Source organism: Lissotriton vulgaris, chromosome 8 (genome assembly GCF_964263255.1).
Source record: "Lissotriton vulgaris chromosome 8, aLisVul1.2, whole genome shotgun sequence".
NCBI lineage: Eukaryota > Metazoa > Chordata > Amphibia > Caudata > Salamandridae > Lissotriton > Lissotriton vulgaris.
In genome coordinates, this window is record NC_141696.1 from 148,053,998 (window position 1) to 148,066,638 (window position 12,641).

Below are 12,641 nucleotides of genomic sequence, written 5' to 3' on the forward strand. Positions count from 1 at the left end.
CACTATAATTATTTAAAAGAACCCTCACTCACCAACCTAGTTGGTGACATGCTTCATCATTGCCTCTCCGATGTGCTACGACGCCTGATTACAGCGGAACAGTTTTTTTGTGTAGCGTGAGTGCAGTGAGTGAGTGAAAAGAAGTGGTTAAAAGGTGCTTTAGTTTTATCCAAAAGAATTTTTAATGGTGGAAAACTAGGCGCTGTTAAAAACAAGTGCGTTGGATGTTTGTAATGACTGGTTTTAATTGAGCAGATACATCCTAATGTGCAAAGAAATTGTTTCTTTGCACATTAGGATGTATCTGGTCACCTAAGCAAACAATTGATATTTTGTAGACAAATGTGGGCAAAATGAGCAATGGATCTTCAAGCATAGGTTCTGTGGTCATCTCTACTTTTGACAATATTGAAATTGCATAGAAATGAACGGAGAAAGTGTCTGTTTTCTGTAATTCCAAAATGTTCATGCTCCACTCGCGGCACAGCAGGTTGTAAATGTCTGGCACCGCGACTGGAACAGGAAGTACCATGTTTCTGCGAACAAGTTGTTACAACTGATCTCAATGTTTGAGGAGGAGCGGCTTGGCTTGTACTGTTGACAAACTCGTCAGTGTGGACCACTGGCCACTACTGAAGCAGTGTGCGTGATTGACAGGTAGCACTTCCATGATGTTTAAATAGGGTTACCGCATGGCAGCTACTGCACTTATATGGTAGGAGTTTTTAAACGGAGGCTGTTATAAGTGTGAAATTCTGTGAGCGTAAAATATTTCTCTTATTTTAGAATATTTTGAATATTCTCAGGTCAGTGCTTTGGAAATGTAGCAGTGTTTGCTTTACAGGAAATGAAAACTGGAGTATTTACTTATATAAATCTCCCCATGACCCGACCCTCCCATACTCCAAACCACAAGTTATTTACTCTCACTATCTCGTTAGTAAGGGCGGAAATGTTTGCAAAGCAGATTAAGTGCTAGTCATTTCTTCAGTATATTTCACTTTAACTTGACATTAGAATCAGGAAGCTGAGTTAAGATCAACTAACAACCAGCAACAATGTGCTATGTTAAAGCATGGAAACCTCCAAATATGACTGTTTTTCCATTTTTGTATTTGTAGTGTGTGGAAAACTTGACAAAAATCCAAACTGAGTTTTTCGACACAGTCAAAGACTTGGCCAAAGCCAAGAAGAAGTACTTGGAGACGGAGCAGATGGCTAATGCGGTGCGGGAAAAAGCCGACATCGAGGCTAAGTATGTTTAAAAAATACTATTCTGAGTCCTATATTTGATGTCACAAGCCCGTTGTATACATCTGTTTGCCATTACGTACACCAAAATATCTTATTGATTGTCTAAAATGTTGAGGTCACTCCTTCTGTAGCACTTTTTCTCACACTTTGATATAAGCTTCAGTTATTTGCGAACGCAACATCACTAGCCCTAGTTTTGTGCCCCTAGACTACTTTATATTTGTTTCCAATGCGCTACTTTAGGAGTCTTATGGAATTTCTAAAGGTTTTAATTTTCCCAAACTTGAGATGGTTTAGTTTGCAATTCTGTTTTGATCAAATGAGTCTTTGTTCCTTCCTTCATTCAGTCATTTATTCAGCTTCTTGTATTACCTGTATGACTATTGACTCAGTATGTAGATAACCATCTCTTAAAGTACTGAATGCTTAAGAATTTGTTGCAGCTCTTTTGCCTAAATCAAAGATTACATTTGTTGAGTCGAAACCCTGAAACAAGCAAGTGTAATGGCCTTTATGATTCACTTTATGGTATATGTTAAGTTATATGGTGCTAAAACCTGAGAGTATACCCAGATTCTTCATTGGATTGGCTGGTGGGGAGATGTTTTAAGAGTATGAACTTCACATCCAATATTCCATAGAATTAGGTTATACTTTTGGGGTTCGAGTGGTAAAGGTCAGTGGAAACTTCCTCCCAAATTCCCGATAGCATTGTTCTTGGGTCCAGGTTACATTTGAAATCCAATATATCTCCAGGTTGGTAATTTATCAACTTCAACAATTTCTTTATCTTAGAACACTCTCCAGTGATAGAATGTGCTTACCTGACCCCGACCCATAAGACACAAATCGTTAGATGATCTACGAAAACGTAATCCTGTGTTCTCTTGTGTAACATACCCTATAAAGTAACTTTATTTGCATCAGTCTGAAACCAGATCATAATTCCTCTTTCATAAGGTATCTGATGTTTAACTCCTAGTAACCCATTAGCTTTTTTTTTTTAAAGAAAAAAACATTGTTTCACCGGGTTTGTGGATGAATTCTACATTTCTCCGGCAATGCTTCATGGATGGAAATTGATTAAAGTTCTCAGTGCTTTTTGAATAAATATTGTTTGTAATTAGGGCTCTCGGTTTTATGGTATTTGTTTCTTTAACATTTCTGTTTGCATTTATCCATATTTTGTTGTTGTCATCTTATCAGTATTCGTCCATATTTATTTTGTGTTCTGTGAATAAATGAAGTTGTAAAATGGTATATTTTCACATTTATTTAACTAATCCATGTTCACGCATACTTTGACGCCTGTCGGATTTTAGCAAATTAAACAGCCAAATACAACATGACAATACACCCACAGGTAAATACATATTCAAATTATACTTCAGTGGATGTAGACATATGTTATTATTTAGGGATGTCTCACTCTGTATTTTTTAACTCCCCACACCATCCATCTGCTCAGCTGTTAGCCTGGAATTGATAAAAGACAATATTAAAACTCACTGAAAAGAAGTCAAATTTTCTGTATTTTTCCATTTAAAGAAAATAAATATAGACAGGAAACATATTGCTATCTTTCTGTATTTATCTGTCAAAATCAAATAAATGAGAGCCTTTTTTTTATAATTTAATACCAGAGATGATATTTTATCAAATAAATGTTTGTGTTTCTGATGTCTGCTACGTATTCTGTTGTGGTCACTGTGTCTAGAATCGAATGATTATTTTTTGCACTTGTGAGATGTGCAATATTGCATATTTTATTGGGGTTGTTGCGATTTATGTTTCATTGGGCAAACAACTCACAGAAAAACCCTAGAAATGCACAGGGTGCTTTATGTACAGCTACACTATGCATCTATACCAGAGGTGGTGGATTGATGACGAGGGATGCCAGAGAAGAGCCACTGTGAAAACCCCCTGTAGTGTGAGAAGCAGCTAAGCTGACCAATCTAGTTACAATATGGAGTCTGGATACAATAGTGGAATTCAGAAGTTCAGTTCTTTTTGGGAAAATTATTATACCCAGTCTAGAAATTGGTGAAATGAAAACTGGACACCTTTCTTAGGAGAGACCACCAAGAAGGTATTGAGTCCACCAGGTGCTCATTATCCTAAGCACGACTTGAGGGAGCATAGACTATTATCCAGTATTTGGGTGTCTTTCATAGATTCACATGCCTGAATCATTCCCCGTCGCCGAGACGGGAGCCTCCGGTACATAAAAAAGTAATGTCCTATAGACATACATAGAGAAAATAGGCCTAAGGGCCTCCCCTTAGTAGCCTTTCTTCGTCCTTATGTAAAAAGGACCAAACTCTCACAGTTAGCCATTCAGCTCCGACCTCCCTCTAGAACCTTCCTGGGAGGAGCCTCAGTCCCTCAAATTTTCTACCGCACGTTGTGCTAGGGAGTCTCCAGCCTGAGCTCTCCTCAGGTTTTTCTTCGAAATCATCAAACTTTCTTTGAAAGTGCTTCTTCGATCTCAAATCTTCAATACACTGCTTCACTACACTGTTCTTACAGTACGTGTTGCCCTTCCGCTGCCTTATTCCATGTCGGAATCGCAGAAAAGGGCCTCTTCCATGTCGGAATCGCAGAAGAAAGCTCTTTCCAGGGCCTGCTCTTCATGCGGGAAGAAACGGATTCATGCGGATGATAAGCACGATCTGTGCTTGTATTGCCTGTACCCTGACCACATCTCTGACAATTGCAGGGTGTGTAGAGCCTTCCCTAAAAAGACTGTGAAGGATAGAGAGGCTCGCCTTCTCGCATGGCTCGACAGGCTTAAGGACAGAGACACTCTGGAATCTTCAGAAGGCAGTGTTTCTAGGTCCTCTGAAGTCTCTAAGAAGAGGCCCAGGGTACATTCCCCTGGCCATACAGACGCTCCTCCTAAGAAGGCACACAAGAAGTCTTCAGAGGCGAGATCTACGACATCTTCAGTGTCTGTTCGAGACAATCAAACTTTCAAAAAGCCTGCTCCGTCTACCACTAGACATGCCCAGAGGACTACCTCGGTCACGACCACCGTGTTGACGACGTCAGCGGCGTCGCCCTCAGCGGCGGCAACCACGACTACATCCTCGTCCTCAGGTAGACCTGTTTCCTCTATCATTTTACTGAAGTCATCGTCGAAGACGAAGACCTTATCGACGACGGAGTGCCCGCCAACGACGTCAGCGTTGACAAGCCCATCGTCGTCAAAATCGCTACCGAAGAACCTACTGTCGACGAAGAAGACGTCGACGAGAAGCTCGAACACGAAGCAGTCGATGAAGGAGTCGACGCCGAAGACGCCAGTTTCAACGGCGGTGTCGACGAAGGCACCGATACCTGGCTCGCCGTCCAGGTGTGCATCGACGACGACATCGACGTCGAAATCGTCGCCCACGACGAAGGTGCCGTCGACTACCCCGTCCTCGGTCAGGTCATCGTTGACGACAGAAGCTCCGTCCGTGGGTGAATTGTCGACGGAGACGGCACTGACGGCGCCATGGAAGAAATCCAAGCTAGTCGAGGTGTCTGCCCTCTCGTTAACACCGTCAACGGCTCCCTTCACCGCGCCAGGATTACAGGCCACGTCTGGCAAAACTACCAGGGCGCAGATTACCCCGGAATCGACATCTCCGAGCAGTGTGGAAAAGCAGCCACCTCAGGAAATCTTCCAAAGTGAGGAGTCTGAAGGGGAGGACCAGCCAGGTCCCGCTACCTCTATCTCAGACCTTAACGTCAAATGCCAGAGTACTGACGAGGAGCATGAGGAGTTCACTTATCAGGAACACTGCGTCCACGCTAGTGTCCGCACGGAGGTCACCCCAATGATATGCCTGTCGGTGACCCTTGTCAATGACCTGCGGTACCTAGTGCAAGACTACAATCAACGCTTCCCGGATGCGGACAGTGGGATTCAGACGCCTGTCACACGTGCCCCGGCGTCCGCCCCAAATCACCCTCCCGCTCAAAGCGGCCGCGAACATATCCGCCCTCAGGTGGTGAGACCCCGTGACAAGGTCCGACCTCAGGCGGAGGAATCCTCCGAGGAGGAGGAGGAAGAGGAAGAATTAGAAGGAGAGGTCCAAGACGTCCACTCGGACCAGCATGACGAAGATGAATATGTAGCGTCCTCCCCAGCTTCGTCGTCTCCGGCTTCGCCGCACCAACGCCAAGCGGACTCGGTGCCAGCGGACATTGGCGGCTTTCACAAACTGGTGGACAGGGCGGCTAAGAGGTTTCATATGGTCGTGGAATCGACTGAAACGGAATGCTTTTTGCATGACTTCAAAGAGCACAGCCAAAAGTCGGCTAAATCTATTCCGATTATTGAGTTTCTTTGGGACCAGGGCAAGAAATTGATGCTAACGCCCGCCTCTGTGCCCGCGGTGGTGCCACGCCTGGACAACAAATATAAAGCCCCACAAACGGCGGCGGCTTGCCTCAACGGCAACCCTAAACCGGATTCGGTGGTGACTCAGGCGGCCCAGAAACACTCTCGCAACCCATCCTCCCCGCTGTCCGCACCTCCTGACAAGGAAGGCAGGAAACTGGACACGATTGGAAAGAGGTTCACGACTACGTCTGCAATGACAATCAAAGTGGCAACTCCATCGCCCTACTGGGGCGCTACAATCGCCATCTCTGGGAGGACATTGCCCCTTACGTACAAGAACTGCCCGACGCAGTCCAGAGCGAGGTCAAGGCTCTCCTTGTGGAAGGTCAGAATTCCGCGGCAGAGATAATCGACTGTGCTATCGACGCAGCAATGACTGGGTTCGGTCAGCTCGCTGGGGCTGCGGTTCTCCGCCGTCAGGGCTGGCTAAAAGCTACATCTTTCCGCCAGGAGGTTCAATCGAAGGTGCTGGACATGCCCTTCGACGGCCAGCATCTTTTTGGTGAAAAAATCGATGAGGCGCTGCAGGCCATAAAGAAGGATACCGATACCGCCAGGGCACTAGGCACCCTGCAGTCACGAAACCAGTCCTTTCGGTGCGGCCGCTCCAGAGGTCAGTCCTACCAGAACAGGTCCTCTTACTCGTACAATAACAGAAATCAGTTCCAGCACAGGCAGCAACAGGGTAGACAATCTTCCTATGGCAGATCTACCTTCAGAGGCAAAAATACCAAGAAGGGCGCTGGCGGCCGCCAGTGACCGATTACTCCAGCCAGTCCCACCACCGTCTCCATCTTTTCAAATTGGAGGAAAACTGACCCATTTCCTCACCAATTGGCAACAAATTACCACGGACCGGTGGGTCCTGCAAATGATACGATTTGGACATTCTCTTGAATTCACAAACATCCCTCCCAATACGCCTCCCCTGAGACGGACGCACAAGCACCTACGCCTCCTTCTCCAGGAACTGTCTGTCATGCTACACAAAGGAGCAATCGAAAGGGTTCCAGCATCCTTGAAGGGGACGGGATTTTATTCCCACTTCTTCCTTGTGCGACAGAAGGAAGACAAGTGGAGACCCATCTTGGACCTCCGAGCGCTCAACACCTTCCTACGGAGCCAGTCATTCAGGATGGTGACAATCCAGGAAATCCTGGGCGCACTGGAAAGGGGAGATTTCATGACTTCCCTGGACCTCCAGGACGCCTACTACCACATCCCCATCCTCAAGCGTCACAGAAAGTTCCTGAGGTTCGAGGTGGCAGGCAGACATTATCAGTTCAAGGTCCTCCCGTTTGGCCTCAAGTCCACGCCGCGGATTTTCACAAAGTGCTTTGCACCAGTGGCGGCTTTTCTACGTCAGCTGGGTCACCAAGTCTTCCCCTACCTCGACGACTGGCTGGTAAAGGCACCCTCACACGAAGGCGCAGCCGAGTCCTCCAACGCCTGCACCACTCTTTTTCAACAGCTGGGATTGACCCTCAATCTCAAAAAATCCCACACTACTCCAACGACAAAGATTACCTTCCTCGGGGCTACCTTGGACACGGAGTGCGCAAGGGCCTTCCCCTCAAAGGAAAGAACGGACAAGATACTGTCCCTGGCCACGGTTGTGGCAGCAAAGACACGCCTCAAAGTCCGAACTTACACCTCCTTACTCGGAATGATGTCTTCCTGCATACTCCTCATCCCTCACTGCAGGCTCAGGATGCGCCCCTTGCAGGAGGCTCTCACGAGCCAATGGACTCAAAGTACTGGCTCGTTCGAAGACATTGTAAGGATAACGCCGAAGATTTCCAAAAGTCTGCAATGGTGGAGACTTCGAAAGAATCTAACGACAGGCTTGCCGTTTCTCCTTCCGGTGGCGCCCCTGGTAATAACGACGGATGCCTCCCTGGAGGGCTGGGGCGCTGTTCTCCAGGACCTTCGGATCAGCGGCAAGTGGGAGGATCAGGAGAAACTGCTCCACATAAACCTTTTAGAGCTGAGGGCGGCCTATCTTGCTCTACAAGCCTTCCTGCCACGCATCCAGAACTCCCCGGTGCTCGTCAAAACAGACAACACCACGACAATGCACTATCTGAACAAACAGGGGGAACGCGGTCGCTCTCTCTGTCACGCGAATCGCAGAAAATCTGGAACTGGCTGGTGTTACACGGCATCTCGCTCAAAGCGGAATATGTTCCCGGAAAGGACAATACCATCGCGGACGCCCTCAGCAGACCGAGATCCCTCTCCCACGAGTGGGAAATGAACGACGACACTCTGGCTCACATCTTCTCTCAGTGGGGTGTCCCGAAAATCGACCTGTTCGCCACCAAGGGGAACACCAAATGCCCAAGCTACGCAAGCTGGCATCCCCAACAGGGGTCACTGGGAAATGCTTTTTCCATTGGTTGGTTCAGCGTGTTTGCCTACGCTTTTCCTCCGTTTCCGATGATCCCGAGGCTCCTCCGGAAGATGAAAGCGGAGCCTTGCACCCTGATCCTGATTGCTCCGTTCTGGCCGAGACAACACTGGTTCTCGGATCTGCTTCGCCTCTCCATCAGGCATCCGATTCGCCTGAGGCAGCACCCGAACCTCATAACAATGTCCAACGGTCAGGTACAGCACCCGAGCCTCCACTCGCTCAAGTTATCGGCCTGGCTCCTGAGCACAGAGAGTTCTGTGACCTAGATATCCCGCAGGACTGCAGGGAGGTTCTGGCGAAAGCGAGGGCAGGTAGTACGAACAAAACCTACTCCCTCAAGTGGAAACGGTTCTGCATTTGGTGTTCGGGCCAGGGCCTGCGGCCGCTTGAAGTCACCCCTGAACAGATACTGCCATACCTCCTACATCTGGCACAGTCAGGACTAGCACACGCTTCCATTATGGTTCACCTGGCAGCTATCTCTAGGTTCACCAGAACTTTTACAGGACCTTCCCTCTGGTCAAGTAGGCTGGTCAAGCAATTCCTGAAGGGGCTCTACAGATCCTTTCCGAGGCCTCGGAAGGTCCCTCCGACCTGGCAACTGAATCTGGTACTCAACCAACTCATGAGACATCCGTTTGAACCCATTCATCGGGCGTCTATCAAACACATCTCTTGGAAAACAGTGCTCTTGCTCGCTCTGACATCGGCCAGAAGAGTTGGCGAGCTACAAGCATTGTCCATTCAGGAACCATATCTGCAATTCAGGCAAGACAGGGTGGTGCTGAGGCCAAACCCTAAATTTATACCAAAAGTGCCTTCGGACTTTCATCTCAATGAACCAATTGTCCTTAAGTCCCTCTTTGCGAACCCTTCCACGGCGGCAGAAAGGGCACTGCATTCTTTGGATCTCAAACGATGCCTGAAGTTCTACTTGGATAAAACCAAGGATCTCAGAAAGTCTACACAGCTGTTCGTGGCATACAGCAGCCCAAGATTGGGCCTGCCTCTTACGAAACAAAGCAGCTCCAGATGGATCTCCTCGGCGATTGCATTCTGCCACGACCAGGCCGGACGGCCTTTGACTGATCGTGTTACTGCTCATTCCACCAGGGCGATGTCCACGTCAGCGGCGCTATTCGCTGGAGTGCCTATCTTGGACATATGCCGGGCGGCGACGTGGAAGTCTCCGCACACTTTCTCCAGGCACTACTGCCTGGATATCGAGCTTCAGAAGGATGCGGCAGTGGGCCAGGCGGTGCTGCGCCATCTATTTCAGTGAGGTGAGCCTTCCTACATCCCACCATCCAGGTATGCACATTCATTATGATTGTATGATTCTGCTTACGCTGTTTTTCCCATGTTATAGATGATATGTATATTGTCTGACATGTCTGCAGAACAACTGGCATCACATATGTGCATATATCATTGCTAGCTACTCTGATTCAGGCATGTGAATCTATGAAAGACACCCAAATACTGGATAAGAAATGCGTTACTTACCTGTAACAGCAGTTATCCAGTATTGGTGTCTTTCATAGATTCACATGCAACCCTCCCGACTCCCCTGGAAGGACGCACATCCCTCTCTGACGGTATTACGCCAACCTAGCTGGGTGCGTACGAAAATCTGAGGGACTGAGGCTCCTCCCAGGGAGGTTCTAGAGGGAGGTCGGAGCTGATTGGCTAACTGTGAGAGTTTGGTCCTTTTTACATAAGGACGAAGAAAGGCTACTAAGGGGAGGCCCTTAGGCCTATTTTCTCTATGTATGTCTATAGGACATTACTTTTTTATGTACCGGAGGCTCCCGTCTTTTTTTATGTACCGGAGGCTCCCGTCTCGGCGACGGGGAATGATTCAGGCATGTGAATCTATGAAAGACACCAATACTGGATAACTGCTGTTACAGGTAAGTAACGCATTTCTTTGCAAATCTAATGGCCAGTGGAAAGACAAAACTGTCCAAGGGAAAGACTGTTCTCTCTGGAATGTTGTTGTTTATAAAGTTGGTACTCATTCAGTAGTCTATCTCAAGCAAGCACTGTGTAAGTATGCTATCAGTTAGGTCACCTTGCTCAGCAGCATTGTTGTCTGTGCAGTCAACATGAGCTTGTAACTCATTCGTTTAGACAAATAATGACAAAGAAGGTAGGCAGATAAGACCGAAATTGCTGGCGGTTTTTATCTCTTCCAGTATACAATAAGGGCAGTCTTGACTATAGGCTTATCGTCGAAAAAGGAAAAGCCAGACCAATGCTGCTTCTACTGCTCTAATTGGAGGTGGTGGGGAAGTATTTGGCATTGCCTTATAGTGCTCCAGCTACATTGAAAGTGAAGCATGTTTTTTTTGTTTATGGGATTTTTATTTCAGCATCACAAAAGGGCAGTTCAGTCTTAGTTCCACAATCTGAACAAAAGACCTGTTGGGGGAAAAAGTTCAGAAACCCTGAAATCCCTATGTTACTGCAGTGACATTTCTTCAAATTACTTTAGCTAAATGGAGAGTATTTCTATATTGTTGAGATGGAGAAATCTCCCATCTTGCTATGTCATAGACCAAACAATGATTGTTCAACTTCAAAGAAGTAGTTACATTGCCCTCTCTAGAAGAGAAGTTATTGGTGCAAGAAATGATTGTTGAGCCCAGGTTTGAGGCCTGGTCTTAAATCTAGGATCCCGGGAATATGTACTGCAAAAAGGACGTAGGTTGGAGTTGCTAAATGATGCATAGTTTAGGACCTTTAAGGAAGATCTAAGGAATTTAATTAGGGCCAGGATCTTAAGGGATGAACATGGGCGTGATGAAATCCAAAACGCAAAGGCTGAATTTTTTCATAATTTTAGAAATGAAGACACTTGCAGGTACCAGCACCAGTCTTGGATTTTACAAAGCATCAGACTTAAGGGCACTTAGGCAAGTCCCTTCAAAGTTACTTCTAGCAAGCCAAAGAATCTATAAGGGGGACAAATAATCTCACTGGAGACGGAGCAAGCCCCGTACTACATATAAATAGTCAGAAGTCCATTTTCTCTGCCAAATATTAAGACATACTTTCTCCACTTTTTCTTCGATGGTCACCCTTTGTCTCTACTCTGTGAAGAAGCTGTCCTTTTTCATACAGAAAGCGGGTTATTGGTTATCAATAAGTATATGGGTGGAGCATTAGGCATCGTCTCTGTCCTTTACATTCACTAATGCATAGCAAAGGGTGAAATGGTTGTTAAATAGCCTTGCTTGATGGTTGGGTTTTCAAAAAGGATTTATAATTCAGAAATTAACCAAGTTTCTGCTTGTGAAGGGCAATATTGACAAGCAAAGTAGCTCAATGATCTGTACGAGAGAGAACATGGAAAATGAGACTTGTGGGTGGTAAGAGTCCCGAGCCACACTTGAGGCACTTGGAGACCGATTATTCTTCCATCGACACTGTTAGATGTCCCGCTGAGAAGATGTTGTATTTTTTATTTTTTTTGTAAACCTTTTCATTAAATTTTTCTGAGTATAGGAACATAAACAACAACATTTGCAGTTATTCATCAATTAGTTACATTCAATTGCCAGTATGGTGAACAAGTGGGTGTAATGAGTGTTTGGACGTGTTTATTGTCTTCCGTACAAAGCTTATATGTACTTGAGTGTACTGGATCTGTAGTGATGCGCTTGGTTGTTAGGATCTCGTCCGAGTAACTTCGCCGTAGATGTGGATAGTGTGCGAGTGTCGTATTTCACAAACCAACTAGAGGCTGTGTAACTTGGGGTGGTGGAATCCGGGATGGGGTGCAGGGCTGTAGCTTGGACTGTTCTTCAGTGCTGAGAAGATCTTGTATAGTCATAATTTAAACTAAATAGATCCTAGATAGCCTCAAAGAAATCCGATTTAAGAGATGGAGAGGATGGTACTGAAGAAGAACAATGCATATATAGATTCTTTGGCTTGCTAGAAGTAACTTTGAAGGGACTTGCCTAAGTGCCCTTAAGTCTGATGCTTTGTAAAATCCAAGACTGGTGCTGGTACCTGCAAGTGTCTTCATTTCTAAAATTATGAAAAAATTCAGCCTTTGCGTTTTGGATTTCATCACGCCCATGTTCATCCCTTAAGATCCTGGCCCTAATTAAATTCCTTAGATCTTCCTTAAAGGTCCTAAACTATGCATCATTTAGCAACTCTAACCTACGTCCTTTTTGCAGTACATATTCCCGGGAGACACTATACATCACAGCTCTCCTTCCTATGCCATGGACCGATCATCATGTTATCCTTGGCAAGTTAGCCACCCCCGATACCCCCAAGACGAGAGTGGTTAACCATGCCCCCAAACAGGTGAGAGCATGGAAAGACGTGAACGTGGGGACAATGAATACTCTCTTAGCAAGAACATCGCCTCTGTTATCAGATGATCCCACGGTCGCTGCAAATCAGTTCCATAACTGGCTCAGTCAGGCCACACAAGAGTTAGTGCCTTTAAAATCTATTTCCCAGAATCGAGCTTCCCCCAGTGCACCTTGGTTCTCTGACGAACTTAAAAAGCAGAAAAAAGTCAACAAACAAAGAGAAAGACACTGGCGAAAGCAG

General features: G+C 46.2%; 1 protein-coding gene across 4 annotated transcripts in view; it reads left to right on the plus strand.

Moving 5' to 3' along the window:
• FCHSD2 (FCH and double SH3 domains 2) overlaps window positions 1-12,641 on the plus strand; it is a 514,252-nt gene that overhangs the window by 283,434 nt on the left and 218,177 nt on the right. For all 4 annotated transcript variants that reach the window (XM_086933852.1, XM_086933851.1, XM_086933853.1 and 1 more), the window contains exon 6: window positions 1,122-1,255. In XM_086933852.1, coding sequence (XP_086789978.1) covers window positions 1,122-1,255 — 134 coding nt within the window. The remainder of the gene's footprint in view (window positions 1-1,121; window positions 1,256-12,641) is intronic.